The sequence below is a fragment of the Rhopilema esculentum genome, chromosome 19, assembly GCF_057945365.1.
Source record: "Rhopilema esculentum isolate cy_ngs chromosome 19, ASM5794536v1, whole genome shotgun sequence".
NCBI classification, from domain to species: Eukaryota; Metazoa; Cnidaria; class Scyphozoa; order Rhizostomeae; family Rhizostomatidae; genus Rhopilema; species Rhopilema esculentum.
The window spans coordinates 6239596-6257100 of record NC_142833.1 but is presented as its reverse complement, the minus strand read 5'-3'; the positions used below and the strand labels follow the sequence as shown (position 1 = coordinate 6257100).

The 17505-nt window shown below is 37.0% G+C and overlaps 2 protein-coding genes across 6 annotated transcripts in view; both read left to right on the top strand.

The window, feature by feature from the left end:
* Positions 1 to 10198, top strand: part of LOC135688288 (segment polarity protein dishevelled homolog DVL-3) — a 54627-nt gene extending 44429 nt beyond the window's left edge. For all 4 annotated transcript variants that reach the window (XM_065205069.2, XM_065205070.2, XM_065205072.2 and 1 more), the window contains 4 exons: positions 4696 to 4848; positions 5896 to 5984; positions 7221 to 7299; positions 8202 to 10198. In XM_065205069.2, the coding sequence (XP_065061141.1) occupies positions 4696 to 4848; positions 5896 to 5984; positions 7221 to 7299; positions 8202 to 8785 (905 nt within the window). In that variant the 3' untranslated portion in view covers positions 8786 to 10198. The remainder of the gene's footprint in view (positions 1 to 4695; positions 4849 to 5895; positions 5985 to 7220; positions 7300 to 8201) is intronic.
* A 5704-nt stretch (positions 10199 to 15902) lies between these two features.
* LOC135688287 (uncharacterized) overlaps positions 15903 to 17505 on the top strand; it is a 54092-nt gene continuing 52489 nt past the window's right edge. The window contains exon 1 of one of the 2 annotated variants that reach the window (XM_065205068.2): positions 15903 to 16319. The gene's annotated coding sequence lies outside the window, so the exon portion shown is untranslated. The remainder of the gene's footprint in view (positions 16320 to 17505) is intronic. The other variant, XM_065205063.2, reaches the window with a different exon arrangement.

Genomic DNA, 17505 nt, shown 5'->3' with positions numbered 1-17505 from the left:
AAACTCAACTCTGTTACAACAAATTTAAACCCATTCCTTCATCTCTTCCGCTTGAACGACCAGTTGTATGTGTGGTTCAGCTGAGACCCAGTTTTGAGTGGTTACGATCTCGGTTACGATTTCGGGTAATAATCCCTCGATTTCGGCAACACAATTACAGGCCCCCCGATGACGCATGGAGCTTCTCAGGGTGGGGGGTGGGGTCATTTTTATTCAGAGTTTGCACCGAGCACTACGAGGGGCAATTCACTATTGCAAATAGCGTACGAGATTTTACCCAAAACAAAAGGATTTCTGGGGATTTTCAGATAAAACAATAGAATTTTCACAAAAGGTGTACGAGATTTTCTTGGAGTGATTTGCCCCTCGGAGCACTATGTCCTTCGCTAAGCTCCTAACAACCACCAAAGCAAGCCCTATAGCCTATTCCTTCTGCAGAATTTACTTTTCTTATCACTTTTTTCTTGTCCAATTAAACTATTTCAAAAGCGAAAAACTGGAAAGTTTTTTTATGTACCAAATATGTAGATGCCCTAGTGGGATGGACTGGTCTAAAGAAATCTGCAAAGTCATCTTCCTAGATTGAATACTTGAAAAGGCAATCTGAAGCTTTAAAACTGCTAGTTTGAACTGTACATCAGTCATACGTCTTTTGTACTTTGCTTCCATCACTGTAAACCAAATACCAACCCCGATGAAATGTCATGAGTTCAAACCACTCTCCATGTCACATATTTTCATCGCTGGAACCATAGCAGGTTTCCATCTCTGTTACGTTAATCAATACAGATTTCAAGGAAAGATTAATTCGCCAGTGTATGATTTCAATCATCATTGATTAACGTTCTGACGTGCTTTAATCAGGGATCCTATTTTCATCAAATCGACACATTTCTGTATGTATGTTGTGTGCAGAATAGACATTTAACTCTTTTACCCCCCTTTTACCACATCTATTGATCATCAGTTAGCACTCTTGTCTACTTGGTCTGTAATGTTCTACTTGGTCTTGTTCGCGAAAGGTGTTTTGAAAGCTTCAGTGGGTTTGCAGTCCTACCTAGATTTTAAGTCAAAATATTTTTCCATATCTAAATTACGTTAGACTGCCGCCATAAAATAGCCTCTTTTCCGGTTAGATTCGCTGTGTTTTGCGTTATAGGTTCGCAAAAAAAGATTGAGACATTCTAGTTATAATGTGTATTAAAGGCATTTCATTTATTGCTATGAGAGTATAGGTAATTACTCCAGTCTTAACCCATTGTTGTGTTTTGGAAGGTAGTTAAGGCACTATATACGACGAAATTTTGTTGCCGTGAAGTAGATTGGTAGTGGGAAAGAGTGTAATAATTCGGATAGGATTAGCAAACTGCACCAACTTGGCAGGCATCAGCAGGGTCTCGAGTGTCTTGATATGTTGAGTGTTCGCAAGTCCAGATAAAGCCTTTGGTTATCAGTGGAGAAGTGAGTTCAGGGTTGAGTGGTTAGTTTATCTGACCCAGTCCTTAGCTTCACACGCAATGTATTGGCTGATCTGCTGAAGACTAGGACGCCGAAAACTGATTGAGCAGTTGATATGGGTATTACCATTATGAGAGAACATAGAATCAAGCTGCTACTATCCAGCATTTTGATTCCTGGCTTATAATCCCGAAATGGTTACGTTGTGGCAATGAATGATACCTGGGCGATGGCTAGAAACTTGCTGCTCAGAAATAAAGTTCTGGTGATTAGCTTAAGATGGATAAACACCCCGAGGCTTCTACTGTCTCTGATTCCTAAAAGTCATCTTTTCTACACTTATTTGACAGAATTTTTTCCCATGCGTTTTCAATCTCTATCAATCAAGCCTCTTTTTATAGAAGCAATATGCATGATCATTGTCAAGTTTTTGAGACAAGATGTTCTTAAAACTAATTTAGGTATTCCGGTCGGACCATTTCCAGGTCTGTTGATAGATCTTAGGACAGATGTTTATTTAGTTCTGCTAAGCAAAACCGTCTTCATTTTATGCAGTTTTCTTGTTACTATCATTTTCATCTTGTTGTCTTCATCATGAGCATCCAAAACACTGTTCTTATCAAGATCGGGTTTCTATTTTCCCAGGTTGGTGCCAAAACAAGGATCATAACCCCTGGATTGTGTAGCAAGATATATTTTTAGTAACTAATGACCCATTTTTCCTATTTCATCTTTGCCCCAAGGCTTCAAAAACAGTATATTTTAACACATATATTTGGCTTATATCAACAATATATTAAGTCGCTGATTTTGCCCTGTTATTAGGGAGGAGCATCGTGCGTGACCTGGCACGGCTGACGGTCGCTCTTTTGGTTTATCGCTTTACATCACATTTTGCTTATTTTTGCTCATCCTTCGGCTGACTTTGATATTCCTTACTTCCATATAATCTCCCTGATCTTTTGATCTGGCCTCGACACGTCTTTACTTTTTGTGTTATTTGAAGATGGTATGTGAAGACAAACGGTGCTGCTTGCCGAAGTGACCTCCCACAGAATAAATCATGGCGCAAAATCCTCAGATCAAAGCCGTTTGTTCCTATATGATGATTTGAAATGTTTGTAATTGTTCTAAAGAATTTGCTTCTCTCTTTGCAAGTTTTACACCATTTCTTTTCGGAACTCTGTTGGTGCTAAATAAACTCAGTTGATGCTGTGCAGTTTCAAGAAGGCATTATTTCAGTTACGAATGTTACATAAATAAAATTTTTATGCTTCGACCAAATATTTGTCCTCTGGCACCAAAACTTAAAGTGAGCATGGTCCGAGTTTTAGTCTTGCTTTGCCTGACTTCTTCTGCGGAGGGCTCCGGCTTTTATAGACGATACTGTTTACTGTCCTGGCGCCTGGACATGAAATCTGTTGACAGTGCGTGAGTTGTTTTCTGATGTTGGTAATAAAATTTATAGTATCGAGTATCCTACGTAATTGATCAAAAGTTCCCGGCCATCAACAATCTTGTCATTGGAATGGTTTTTTCTGTCTTTGATAAAATCTTGCATCTTCGGCTGCGAGTTTGGATCTTATCCACTAAAAAATCTTTTCTCTTCTTTTCTGATGAGTTCCAGACCGCCAATGAACTCTTGAGAAGCCGCCTCCTTTTATCAGGTTACTGAAAATTCTCTACCCAAGTACAATTTTTCCGTTCAATTACTAATAACAGTGCTTTTCTTTGACTGAAATGGATCCCCAATCAAATCGAACCCCCTTTAAAACCAAGGGAAAATCACTCGATGAAAATCTCTCACAGGTCGGAAATCTCACCAACTGTTTTATTTGAAAATTCCTGGAAGCCTTTTTGTTTTTCTTGAACCCTCGTATACTTTCTGCGAGAGTTCATTGTCTCTTGATTTTAACAGAGAATGCTTTTAGGAAACTGGTAAGTTTAGTTCTTAGAGCTGCCCAAACCGAAGAATAAAGCTGATAGTTCTTAATAGACAAGGAAGTCATGAAAGGCTATTTCAAATATTTTTACGTGGGCCGTAAATCCTGAAAGATTTTTGTCAAATACCTTGAAATGTGAGAATTTAGATAAATGTGCTACAAGTTGTCTAAGATTTTCACATGCATGTTATTTCCCCATCAAATCACTGTAATATGGTTGTGGTGAACTGGACCTTTCGAATGTTTCTTAATAATACTTGCAAGTAGAACACGCTAGAAAAATTGACTAAAACAATTGTAGAAAATTCTAGAGTAAGCCTTGCGTAACCATCTGTAACTTGCTTATTCCAGATTGTATTCCTGCACACGTGATGTTGTACACTCTAGAAATTTCTTGTTAAACAGTATATAAGGGTAGAGTAGCTTGCTGTAGCAATTCGGGTTTTGGTTGAGAATCTCTTCTGAGAAACACGACGCATTGTTGATTTCTTTTGAGAAGAACTACGGTCCTAAGCTAGAAGAACGTACCTTCTCATAGCGTTGAAAGAGACACACCTTGGTTGTGAAAGAGACACAGCTTTTCTGTTCTTGCTAGAGATTCGAGCGATTACCATAATTCACATTAAGTAAGGGGAACTATCATTCGTGTTTAGGTCATTTAACCATACGACATTCACAAGTCATAAAAAGCGAAACGCTTAGAAAACTGGTCGTAAATTTTGTTTCAGCTTTTAAATCTTAACGTTTTTCCAAATTACCTACTCTTCTGGGGAACAGCCGTCAAGTCTGCCCGTATGTTGAAGCCTTTGGGCATGGTTTTTAATTGGTTCTTAAATATTTGGCTTTTATAACGTTTCTTATATGTGTGTATTTCCCTCACTGCGTCTCTCTGTAAAAGCTCTTTATGATACCTCCGTTATCAGAAGTGCTTCCGTACCCTTTTCGGACAACGTTTATCATACTTTCCTGTCTTTGACCAGAATTTCTAAAAAAGATTGATCCAGAAACATAATTTTTCTATTAAGAAGATTAATTTCAAAGATTATATTTAAAGATTTGTATTAAGAAGATTATAAAGATAATATTCAAATATTTTGCGCTATAAAGAATTCTACCACCAAACTTTATGACAACTTGTGCAAGACCTCTTCATCTATTCTTGCTGGAAACGGACTCCGCCATCGCTTTAGATTTTGTTGCTTTATGCCTGTTGCTAGTGTTAATTCGCTTAGCCTCTAGATCGACAATACTTATTACATCTTGTAGAAATGACAACGGATCCCCCTTTTTACAGGCTACCTTGACAATCCAGATGGCTCCATTGGACTTGGCCTAACCATTGAAACTGACATGTTAACCGTTGTCAAAGCCATGGCTTCAAGTGATTCCGGATTGGATGTCAGGGACAGAATGTGGCTCAAGATAACGATTCCTAAAGCGTTTATAGGTATGTTCTTCAGTTACGTGTTTACATTTTCCTTCTCCCTTAATGGTTAGAAACGTTTAACAAAGCTTGTCTTTCAGCCCGTAGCTCTTTCATGCTTTTAGAGCCCCATCTTCGTGCATAAGTCATCAGAATTTTGTTAATATTATTTGAAAATCTTTGAATGCACCTTGTAAAATTTCTCTGTTTTGTTTTTTGCATTGATTGTGATTATTATGGTTTCCTACAACAAAAAGAACTGTTCTTGTGATAAAAGCAAGACAGTGATTTTCCAACTGTCTTCCCCCTTAGAGTTGCTAGTTTACAATCAAAGGACACTTATTTTGTTAATTCATTTTGTTTATATGCTTTTTCTCTTGTCAAAAACCCATTATATGAAAATCCATTATATTTTTTGGTTTTTATCAAAATCTTTTGATTTGTTTTCGTTGGATTTTTCCGTTGTTTTTTAACTAAAAATTGAACTTATTGTTGTCATAATCATTGTAGTCTTTCATGTTGCTTAGACCTTGACTGAATTTCCTTTGTTTTTATCTATATTCCACCTAGGGCCAAGACTTTATATCCATGTTCCAGTTCTTGTTGTCATTTACCATCGTCCCCGTTTGCTAATTTACAGAGCTGCAATTTTTGTGAAGATGTCATGTTTACTTTCATTCCAGCAAATGCTTTTGAATCTTTTTTGTCACTGGAATTACAATAGCTACTTATTATATGTGTTTCAAAAGGGGGTAGCCTCTGGAGTTAACCTAGGGAAGAATAATGTCGTAACGATATTCAGCATCAATGTACAAAGTCATGCTTTAATTATATCAATTTGTACTTATGTCTGCATCATATTACAGAGAACAATGACTGCAGCATATTACAGAGATAAGACTACAGACATATCTGAGTGGACTGAAGAATCTCTACAATAAACAGTTTCCACAATAACGATCTAAACTAAAAGAAACGCTGCAAAGCGTTAATAGTACAATGTATGTTATACACATTAACCATATATATTTATAGTTGATATTTTAATTACCTCATCTGTTTCTAATTTAGGTGCTGACTTAGTCGATTGGTTATACACACATTTAGAAGGATTTCAAGATAGACGAGATGCCCGTAAATATGCTTCGAAATTACTCAAGGTATGATTCCTGAAATTGATTTGAACTTGTCTGTAATGATATTAGCATTTTCAACATTGCCATTTCATTTTTACCAATTTATTGCTTCCCCTTTTATCAAAGTTACATTGTCTTTAGTTAGAGTCGGTGGCGGACACTTGGGGGGCGATCGCCCCCCCCCCAATACTTTAGAGGACAATGGTCTTTTGTTCTAAGACAATGGGAAATGTGATGTCATCTTATTAAAACAATAGGCTTGCTCCCCCCCCCCCCAATATTTTATCACGTGTCCGCCCCTGGTTAGAGGTTATAAACGAGGAATCATATTTGAAAACGGACAAACAATATGTTTTTTGCCCAAGTATGATTTGGTAGATTGTATTTAAAAGGGAACTACATTCCATTAAACACTTTTGAACATATAAACAGTGTTTTGATTGGTTGTAAGAATCCACAAATGATTAACTTTTAAACTGTGCTAATCCTTGCCTGCACTGTTGAAAATTTCTGACATGAATTGAGTAGCACCTGACCTCTCGTCTTTTCTACTATGAAGCCTTCACGAAATTAAATCACCTAAAGAAAATTGTCGGTCTCACTAAAATGGCTGTAAATTTGTTGCTTTGAAAATTTTCGGTCTCACCAAAGTGGCCCTACATTTGTTGCTCTTAAAATTATCGGTCTCACTAAAATGGCTGTAAATTTGTTGCTCTGTAAATTTTCGGTCTCACTAAAATGGCTGTAAATTTGTTGCTCTGTAAATTTTCGGTCTCACTAAAATGGCTGTAAATTTGTTTCTTTGAAACTTTTCGGTCTCACCAAAATGGCTGTAAATTTTTTGTTGTAATCGTGTTGCCTATGTGTTTTAGTACACACCGGAGAGGGGACAGGAAGATATTTCATTGTGTTAAATAAGACCAGAGCTCGGACCAAAAATTGTCCAAAATTGCATCCTTACATTTCTACAAAAGCCTTAAGAATGACCATTATTATTTAATTGATCAAAGGACCCAATCATCTTACAACATTCGTCCTATTTTTTGTGCTGTTCTAAATATATACATTATGTTATTAAGAGTAAAATCACGTCCAAAACTTCAAGCTTGGATTGTCTCAAGAAAGGCCTATGCTTATCGGTACCACTCACCCTCAAATCTGTTCTGCTTTTGGCCTTGTATCTTTACGTTCAATGCAATGGGAGTTTTGTTACCCCATGTTTCTGATCTTACTGATGTGTCTATTTTCCCTCCTATCCAGGCACGATTGATTCGACACACGGTGAACAAAATAACGTTCTCTGAGCAATGTTATTACGTTTTTGGTGATCTTTGCGGAAGTAAGTTGGTTGAATCATTTATAACTTCGTACTCTTAAAGTATTGCTGTATGATTTTTGTGCTTTTATCCCCCTCTTGCGAACGCTGTACAAATAGTTGCATGGATGTAGATATACACAAAAATATCATTGCTTAAATGCGTTAAGATGTATTTAAAATTCGTGTTACACAGGTATCCCTTATTCATCCTGAAAAAGATCAAACTTAGGCAAAATGTTCATTGAACTGTCTGTATATTCATAATTCGTACTTTTGTTGCAAAAATTTTGGCTATCCAAGATCAAATTTAGGTCATGTATAAACAATGTTTGAAATATTTTAAGTAAAAATGTTAGATTTTTAAAGTAAATGGACTCTTTTCAGTCGGTTTATTGTATGAAGCTTAAGTATCTCTGGTCACGTGACCTTAAAAGTCATTCGACACAGGTAAAAGTGGCTGACAGCCACTCGGCCACTAGCGGTTGACCAATCAAATTGCACACAGAGAAAAACACGTGAACAGTTTCCCCCTTTCTGCAAATCGGTGAAATCCTAGAGCAGTGCGCAGTGGTTTCACGTGAGCAGTTTTCAATACCTTTCTTGTGCACGTGCTCTAATCAATTTGGCCCAAGTTAATTTTGGATTCGCTGTACTTATGCATGTCAAATGCCTTTAAGCAAATACTCCCCAAATAGCGACTGCTCGTTGTGTTTTACTTGCAATTAAAAATGCTGTACGCGATTTGGATGTTTCATTGTATATTCACGTGAATTGATTTACGAGGAAGCAATATTTATGATTAATAAAGCAATACTCGATAATGGTGGAATTGTGGAAAGGAGAAGTTTGGGTCTCAGTTTCGTGTATTGAGCTTTTGTTTGTTTTATATACATAGCTGTAAATGTGTAAACGATGTTTTTCAGACTTGACATCACTGACACTGAATGACATCGACGGAAGCGACGATCAAGACACCTTGGCTCCACTTGCATCTTTACCCGGTGGCTCCAGCCAAATCGGTTGGATCGGAATGCCACAGCCAATGCCAGGCGGCTCCCAGGTAGGCCAGATCTACCCACAAATGCCACCACCGCCCAGTTATTCACAGGTCCAGCAAGGCTACGGCATGCCAACTGACTTGCAATACGCTCAGTATGCCCAGTTTATGGTTCAACAACAAGGAGTAGCTATGATACCATCTTCAGCTCAAAGTGTCAGCAGTGGCAGTGGCTCGCAAAGAAGTGGCTCTCAGAAGAGTGCTTCACATAAGGAGATGGACCGGGAGACCGTGCGCAGCAGTGGCTCATCGGAAAGGAGTGCAGCCAGTAGCAGGCTAGAGAAACCGGACGACAAGGATCGTATCAGCTTACGGGACGATATTAGTGTAAGCGGAAGTGAAATGGGTAGAGACTTGGCCTCTGTACCGTCGAGTATTAGCGGAAGCAGGCAGAGTTTTCGCATGGCAATGGTCAACCCAATGAATGAGTTTTTCGTTGACGTCATGTAGTGCATTTTCAAGGTATTTTGACTTGACAGGGCAGGATTCCGAGTGGATGACAAGCATTCTGAATTTTAAAAAGAGGTTTCGTTTATGCCTTATGTGTCGAATTCGGATGTTGCCGCTTTTTACGAAAACAATCTCATCTTCCGTTTGAGGTACTTCATGAATGACCCGTAAATATTATTCAAGACTTAATGCTTGGACAATAACACAATGTTTCGCTCCAGGCTTCAAAAGGGCAATATGTTCGAATATTGTGTGATGCGATGATTTCCTAAATCATAATTGCGGCCTACAGGAAAGATATTTATTTTACAGAAATGTTTTGTTATCTGCTGCTGGCTTTGTGGAGTCAAGAAAAAAGACATTCGTAACAACATGAATACGGGGCAAACTATGATGATGGAAAAGAAGAATGTTCGGATGTTTTTGCCCGGACAGTTTTTCTTCCCGGACAATGGCCTACTTACCGGATAGTCTTTTTTACCGGGCAGTCGTTTTCTCCTCGTATTCTTTTTGCAATGATGAACCAGGAACAGTTGAAGGACGTCCAAGGGAGATAAAAATTTATATTCGCAGTTTTATCAACTTGAGCCTTAATTCTTCTAAGATGAATTTTTGGAGGACGTGGCCATAAACCTGCAACATCTTCGTTTTCTGTCATCCACTGGTTTTTATTTATGCCATTTTTGTTGTCAGTTAGTGCGTTCTCATCAAGCAATACCCGATGGTGGCTGTTTGGACTTGCATTTGCATATATTTAAGTTTTTTACTAGGTATAATTATGAATTTATTTTTGTCAATAATGAAGTATTTTTGTTTCATGTTTTTGATGTAACATCGCATGACTTGCTTTTGCGTGTTTCATTCATTTCCATCAGAATACTTTTCCTTCATTTTCAGCTCTAGTTTCATTTTCTCCTCATACTGGTAAAGATCTTTCATAGATTTTAGCTAGAATTTATCGAACCACTGGCTTCTTTCCAAAAGTTCTCGCAACCCGATCCTTAGAAATATGTCTATAAATGGATTTGAACTTTCCATAGTCTAACAAAATTGTATCTAAGATTGTATGGGAATTCTAATAATATAGGTTTATAATCTCTAACCGCCTGTCTCCTAAAGATATTGAATTAAAATAGACTCCAACCCTACTTTAATCTGTTATGTACTCCTGTTATCAATTCGCCATTTTTGATCATTTGCTCTTCCGCTGAAAACGTACTTTCTTGTTGTTAATTTTTATAATATGTACTATAGCGTGTTGTCGATTTAAAGTGAGCTAACCTAGCAGAACAAAATAAACTAGAAAAAATGTTAAAAATATATTGTCAATTTTGCGAATAGTTGTCAGCTGATCAACAGGAACTGATTTTTTTATGTTTTAATTAAATAAATGCGTCATCTACGCGAGGAAAATTATGTCGTCTTTCCTTATGCCAATTTTCCTTTAGACAATGAGATTTGTATCATCTGTCATTTGGAATGACGTCATTGCTTACTAGATCTAATTGGGGGAGGGGTAGGGTAGGGTGGGGTCTGATACTTTTTAATTGCTGAATTTAACGTTTGATTCAAGATCCAGCTTGATTACATTTCAATATATCCACCAAATAATACTACATGGTAGAACGTAATACTTTTGGATTTGTTTGTTTCTACCTAGCATCCGAAGGTAGTTATTTAGGACACTGAGAAGCTGATGCTTATCGAGAAGTGCCCTGGTCCTTTCTCTCGATGTGACCACACCTCGTGATTCCTATGCCTTGAATTACAAAGAGCTAGCGACCCTCCTCACTCTGGGTGAAAGTTTGGTCATGTCAGGGACTCGAACCACTGGCCCTTGGGTTCGTAGTCAGCGCCTGTAACATCTGAGCCATCCGTAGTCAGCGCCTCAAACAACATGAACGAAATACTAACAGAACGAAATGCAAGATAGAATTTGTTCGTTAACTTATATAAGACTGATAAAAGTACATGATAAAAAAATTCCATGCTGATTTGATTGCAAGGGTTGTTTTTAAAACTTTTTTATTGATCTATTTTTACAGGCTTGTAGGCCAAAATGGCCCAACGCCATCACAATTAATATACTTGCAAGTTAACATAATTCACATATGAATATCAGAATACAGCAAACAGCTAATACAAAGATGAGCAAATGTAAAAATGATTATAAGCTGTACAAGTAATGTTACGAAGATATGCACACAGAGGGCTTCCCAAAAGATTCTCGTGATATAAATGCCAGCGATATAAGATTGGCTATAAATATCAGCAAGATAAAATAAAGAGCTTTATCTTGATATGAGATAATCCATATCATCTTGGCTCAACAACCAGATAAACTTATCACAAAGATCAAGGGATGAGAATTTTGAATAACTCATAGATAACATAGCATTCCTAGCAGTCTCGTATTTGTCCTCCCTCTTTAACCCTTGCCTATACACCAGGGGAATCGCGAAAGCCCCTCCTCCAAAGCACCAAAGCCCTATGATTTGAGATCTCTGAAATGCGATGCGCAGCTACCGTTCTTCGTGACGTTTTGGCCTTCACAGAGAGGGCCCGGTAAAAAAGAAGCAGCTTTTGATGAAGCAGCTATCGATGAAGCAGCCATAGGTTTAATTGTAGTTATTTACAAACCAAGCATGTTTCTTATATAGATGTGTTATATCAAACACGTTTTAAACGAACATGTTTTCATGAAAGAATTTGAGGCGAGGGGAGAAAGGCAGTATTTTTCCACGATTCATAGAAAAAATATTTTTGAATATGTATAATTTGCAGATATGGTTGTCAAAGATTTAACAGGTTTTGAAGAAGATATTTAAAAAGGACTGTATAACTTGTTTTTAAGTTTATTACTTGAACATCGCAACGAAGAGAATCAGACATGGGGCAAATACCTATGTAAATTCTAGAGTTTTAAACTGTTAAACGAAATTTTACCATAATCTTACTTATTTGTCTGGTCAAAGAATCTTCTTGATTTTGATTTTGAAACTGCTGCTCGGTTCACGTAGTCAAAAGTATTAAGAGTCTTGGAGTCTGGTGCTACCCCCTGACGCCTATATGTATAATGTTTAACACTGTACTGCATATTCATTCTGTGATATTACTAGTTGTGTAAACACCAGTACAGACTCTTTTGATGAGTTGTTCCTAACATTTTTCAGGCAAAGACACTAAAAGTACGACCCTATCCCTAGAAATAAATTATTCTATAAATTTAGGAGATCTTTGAAATTGGATCGAATTTGAAATTGAAACTGGTCATAAATTGATGTGTTTCTGTCGTCTGCTTTATATCTTTAAAAATATTATCTCTTATTAAATGCAATCAGTTTTTGGCTCCTTCCAAAAGAGAAGACTCAGGGTTTACGCAATTTCTTACTGCAACAATTTGATATAATGATAAATTTAATGGAAAAGTTTTCTCGAAAATCTGATTTGGTTAACAGAAGCCGATGTTGTCGAGTTCAGTAAAATGTTATGAGATTAAGAACACTCAATTGCACCTAGCGAGGTAGAATTTATAAATTAACAAGAACTAAATTCGAAATTAATTCTTAGTTATATTATCTTATCTATCCTTAATTCAGGAAGCTATGATTCGCTTTTTTATAAACCAATTAAATTAAAATACAGACATATTACATAAATATACTGTAAAACAATATCTACTTTGCAACTTAGATACGATGAATGACTACATTTAGGATAAAGCAAGCGAAGTATTAATGAAAAATCTATGGAATTAAATAAAAAAATTGAAAAATTAAGGCCGCAAGTGTAGGGCAGCTACAACTGAAAATTTCCCTGTATCGTTACCGGTGCGGTAATTTATAATTTAAAATAACAAGAAGAAATAGAAAAATATTTCCAACATAATTAAGGTATTGACGCATTCAGACATTAACCGTGTGAACAGGGCCTAAACAATACAGGACGATACCCATAAGGGTGTGTACATGCATATCTCCCTTGTAGCCAAACAGGAAAAGAAACGCAAAAAGGGGGAAAGAGGAAAAGAAAAAGAGGGAGGCGGAAAGTGCAGCTTCCTTAACAGATCTTTAAGATGAAAATGAAATAATGTTCATGCGATTGATCAAGCAAATCGATTTGTAGCAGTAATATATTTTATGGTTCCTTACAGTAAATGCTTATTTGAAATTTCACTGTGTATTTCCATAAAAAAGTAGTGAAACCAAATCATTCTAAATTAAACTGCAAATATTTAAATCGTAAAACATGGATATTTCTGAGACTTTGTCAAGGAACGGGCCTCTGTGTGTTGAGTGTTCATGGCAGCGCAGCAAAAATGGCATGAAAGAGCAGCAAAATATAGGCAGTGTCTTCTACACCATCGTTAAACAGGCACATCGGGTCGGTTGTATCATTAAAATTATGCCTCAATTTAAGTTCTTTCAAATTACAAAGATCAACATTTCTTTGATTCTTACTATGATTCGTCGAGATAGACCTAGGCCCTTTCACCTTTTAACGATATCGATATTGAAAATGAAGCCTAGATTTTGACCTCCTATCTGATTACCTTCAATAATTCCTACTCCCTTAATTTACTTAGTACTTAGCTTAATTTTTTTGGTTTTCCAAATGAATACAAGTTCAAAAAGTCCTATCCAGTGCACATTTTTTAATCGCCAAGAAACTTTTATTTTCCCGCGGCTGGGGAAAGGAAAGTGACGATGTGAAAACGAGGTCTTTTGAGGCTGGGGCCCACTGCGGGCCTAAGGCCTAAACAATGATGGTGACTTACCCAATATTCTATAATGTAAGTTTATTTATTTTGTCAATGTCAACTCGAACAATTTATCACAAGTTACTTTTGTTAAATAACTGAAAACTACTGCCAGACAATTAAATTCTGTTTTAGTCTTGTTCAAAGTTTTTTACCCTTGCTTTCTAAGATGCATCTCTCATTGTTGTTGTAAAATTGCATTGTTGGCATATGCAATTTTTTAACTGTTTGCTGTGGCGCTCGTTTGTGCACTATGTTTTTTGCATCTTTTCCGATCATATTTTACCTCCTCCGGACTATGTAGCCAGTGCTTGCGTGTTTTTGAACAGGCCCCGTAATGTATTCAAAATTATACGAAGGCCAGAGATTAGAGTGTTTTGCCAGGTTTCCAATGATCGATGAATGACGCACGTCCATACGCTGCTATTCGTTACAATCAAACGTATTAAACCCTTTCAGATTTCCTCTTTTCAGATGACACGAATCAACTGAATACTAAAATGTATCCTGTTGCTACCATTTCGTTTTCATTTTCATTTAGAAATTGATTTGCTTTCGGAACTTTTGTTTTTATCCTGTTCTATTGTACACGAATTGATTTATTAAAGACTTTCATTATCCCGGATGTAATAACTTCTCACAGTCTGAATACAAATACAGAATATATTGTGCTTGAATTTCTTGTGATTCAGGAAGATGGCTTCCTTTATCATCAAAGAAGCAAATAATCTTCTTCCTATAACATGCATTTTGCTTTCATGTACGCTAGGAGGAATTCTTTATATTTGTACTTGTTTTTTCGTCTAGATGTGATTTCAATTGGGCACTGCATCTTGTAGGGGGGGCGAGGGGATGAGGGGGGGGGGCGATGGGGTGAGGGGATGGGGCGATGGGGTGAGGGGATGGGGCGATGGGGTGAGGGGATGGGGCGATGGGGTGAGGGGATGGGGGCGAGGGGGCGAGGGGGTGAGGGGATGAGGGGGGGGGGTAGCTCTCTGGCCGTTCACTGTGGATCAAATTAGCTTAATTTGTTTAAATCACACTAATTTCGCATATTTTCATTATTTTTATCTTGCAACATTCCCAGTATATTTATAGATACTTAGGTTATCCATGGCAGATAAGGTATAGATAAGTTCCTAGATACATTTTATGATTTTTCTTTTTGTTTCTATTTGGCAAATGGTAAAAAACCAAGGATCCTACCTTACTAATTTTACGCGGAGGGCCAACACGTCTCAGCTGAATTGATTCTCCAGAGCTGCAGACGCTTTTCAGAACAAATTACAGTATTTTTTATCTTCCTGCTTGTTTCTATTCACTTGAAGTAGCTGACTGTTGAAATAAAAAAATTTAAAGTTTACCAGGCTATTGATATTTCACTTAATGTACACTCTCATTTTTTATAAGAACCAGTAAATTAAATTCAGACTGACTGCTCTTAATTTTTTCTGAGGCTGGATTGTTCTTAATTTGTTCGTAAATTAATAAGGTGTAATCAGTGCGAGTGCTAGCTTTTTCGCTCTAGGGTGGTGTTCAGGCCTCATTTGCCAACAAAGTGAGTGAGACAACCTACATTTGCCGACAAGTTTGAATATTCTCCGAAAAAGCACCCACACATGGCTAAAAATCCTCGTTTTTGAGATAAAATGTTGTTCAAAACTGCATTTTATAGTAGCTCAGCTTCAGCTTGTTCTTAATTTGTTCTTTACTTTCGACCAATTTTGAGGCTCGTGTTTTTATAATATTATTCTTATAATAAAAGAGTATATTGCGAAATTTATCTAATCCAGGAAAACATCCCAGTTTTGCAGACTTAACACTGAGCAAGAAGTATCATTGAGGTATGAATAGGAACAACGAGTGATTTGAATAAAAAACAACTTGGTATGGAAGCGAGTGAGTGCAGGTCTTAGAGCATACGATGATTTTTAAAACAAGCGATGGCTTTCGTGCGTACGATGATTTCTAAGGCATATGACAATATATAATATGCAAGAGATTTTTTCCTTAATTTGTTGTTGTGATTATCCCAACCAACGCAAATAACAAATGATAAACATTTCCCCTCAGACCTTTCTGGATTTTAAACATTACTGCTATCGCAATAAAAAATAAAATGCACTGTCGTGAAAATACCTTGAAATGCCCTAGAAACGTATTAATTTTAGATGCAGGTATGTATTCTGCTATCCAATGATTCAGCCTAATATTTAATCAAATTAGCCTTTGATAAAATGCGGCCCCAGTTCTAAAATGTAGCGTCACTTGTTTGCACTGTGACGTAAGTGCTTGAGTGCACCAGAAATCGTGGGAATTCTTTCGAAACAGGAGAACAATGATTCATAAAAAAATCGCCGCGTTCACAATCACAGATTTCTAACAGAATGTAAATGAAATTGAAAGCTGACAAAGAGTTTCCGTTTGAAGAATTCTGTATTTCTGTCAGTTTTAGAATACCCAATGAACGATATTGTTTATAAAGAGACCATACCGACGATTCCTCTGTATATTTCTTGTTCGAGAGACGTGCGAGAAAATAAATAGCCGATAAATATTAGAAATTTCACTGCTTGTTGGGATATTTGCCTGGTAAACATTGTCTTAGCCTGTTTTAGCAACATGCATTATCTTTGGCCCGTGGATATTTGACTCCGGCTTTGAGCCTTTTATTTGCAGGGTAAACACAAATAATTGCATACTGTTCGTCTGCACATCAGGCACAGAGTCAAGAACGTTTGAGCGTCGCATCAAGTGATCAAGAAGAGAGATCAGGTATGATGTTGTTTCCTTGATTTCCAAATCTCTCACATTGTTCGCCTTAATAATCACAACTGGGGTAATGCTCTTTGGATTTGCATAACCATTGGGGAAAGTTTATTAATCAAATCTTGCTATATTATTTTCTCTTCGCAAACTACTATAGGTAATGCCATTCCTTTAGCAGACGAGAGGAGTTATTTATATGTAATTTTATCCTTCGTAACGGACAGTATAGCTAGTAACTTTCCATAAAAACTCCACATTCATCGTCCGCTGCAACTGCTCGTCGTGTGTATTATGCGTCACTGCATTCAAACATCTAGATTCTAATTTTTTATGATGATTTTTATTCAAATTCAATCCAACGCTATATTAGCCCTAAAAATCAAATTGCTTGCACAGAAGCTAGCCTAAAGCTCTTGAGATACAGGTAAAGTTGAAGAAAGGGAAAGGACTGCACAAATTGACATGTTCTGTACTGCACTGCATGTCTTCGACCTTAAACCAAAAGGTAGATGCAATGAAAAGATAGGTGTGTTGTCTTGAAATGTCTTGGAAATGTGCAGAGGTATAAGCGGAGCGAGAGTAGAAAGCTTGCCTTAAAACGTTGAATGGCCTACTTTAGACAAAGAAACAGCTGAAGGTATTGGGCGTTCAAATTCATAATTGCCAATAAAAGCCGAGAAACTCAAATATCGATAGATTGAATGGGCACAGCGTAATCGAAGCAAGCAACTAGCACCAATCACAACTCGTACTTTTCATTCAATGCTTCGTTGTCCATGTCCCTATCGTCGCTTTTGTATGGTTGCTATTTCAAAATAGTTTCTTCTCAAAAACAAGCTATTGCGTTGAAAAGCACACTTCTAGGACCACAACTTTATGAACCACACCTGCAACATTTTTTCATTAAAATTACCATCTCCGTCGTTTTGTTTTAGAAGCAGACAGTGCCTTTTTACTTGCACTGCTTCACAGAAAATAACTCGGCTTAAACAGCATTCCATTGTTTAGAGTAATGCAAAGTAACGATTGATAAACAAAACTTGACCCTTTAACGCTTTTGAAATATATTTTGTTCTGGACTGTCAGTTATGTAAATATTTTGTGAATTGCAAATGGTGTTCATCGTTCGATGGCGTTGGTTGTTTGATCTGCAATATCTTCCCTTTTACTTACATCAAAAAGCTTTTATGCA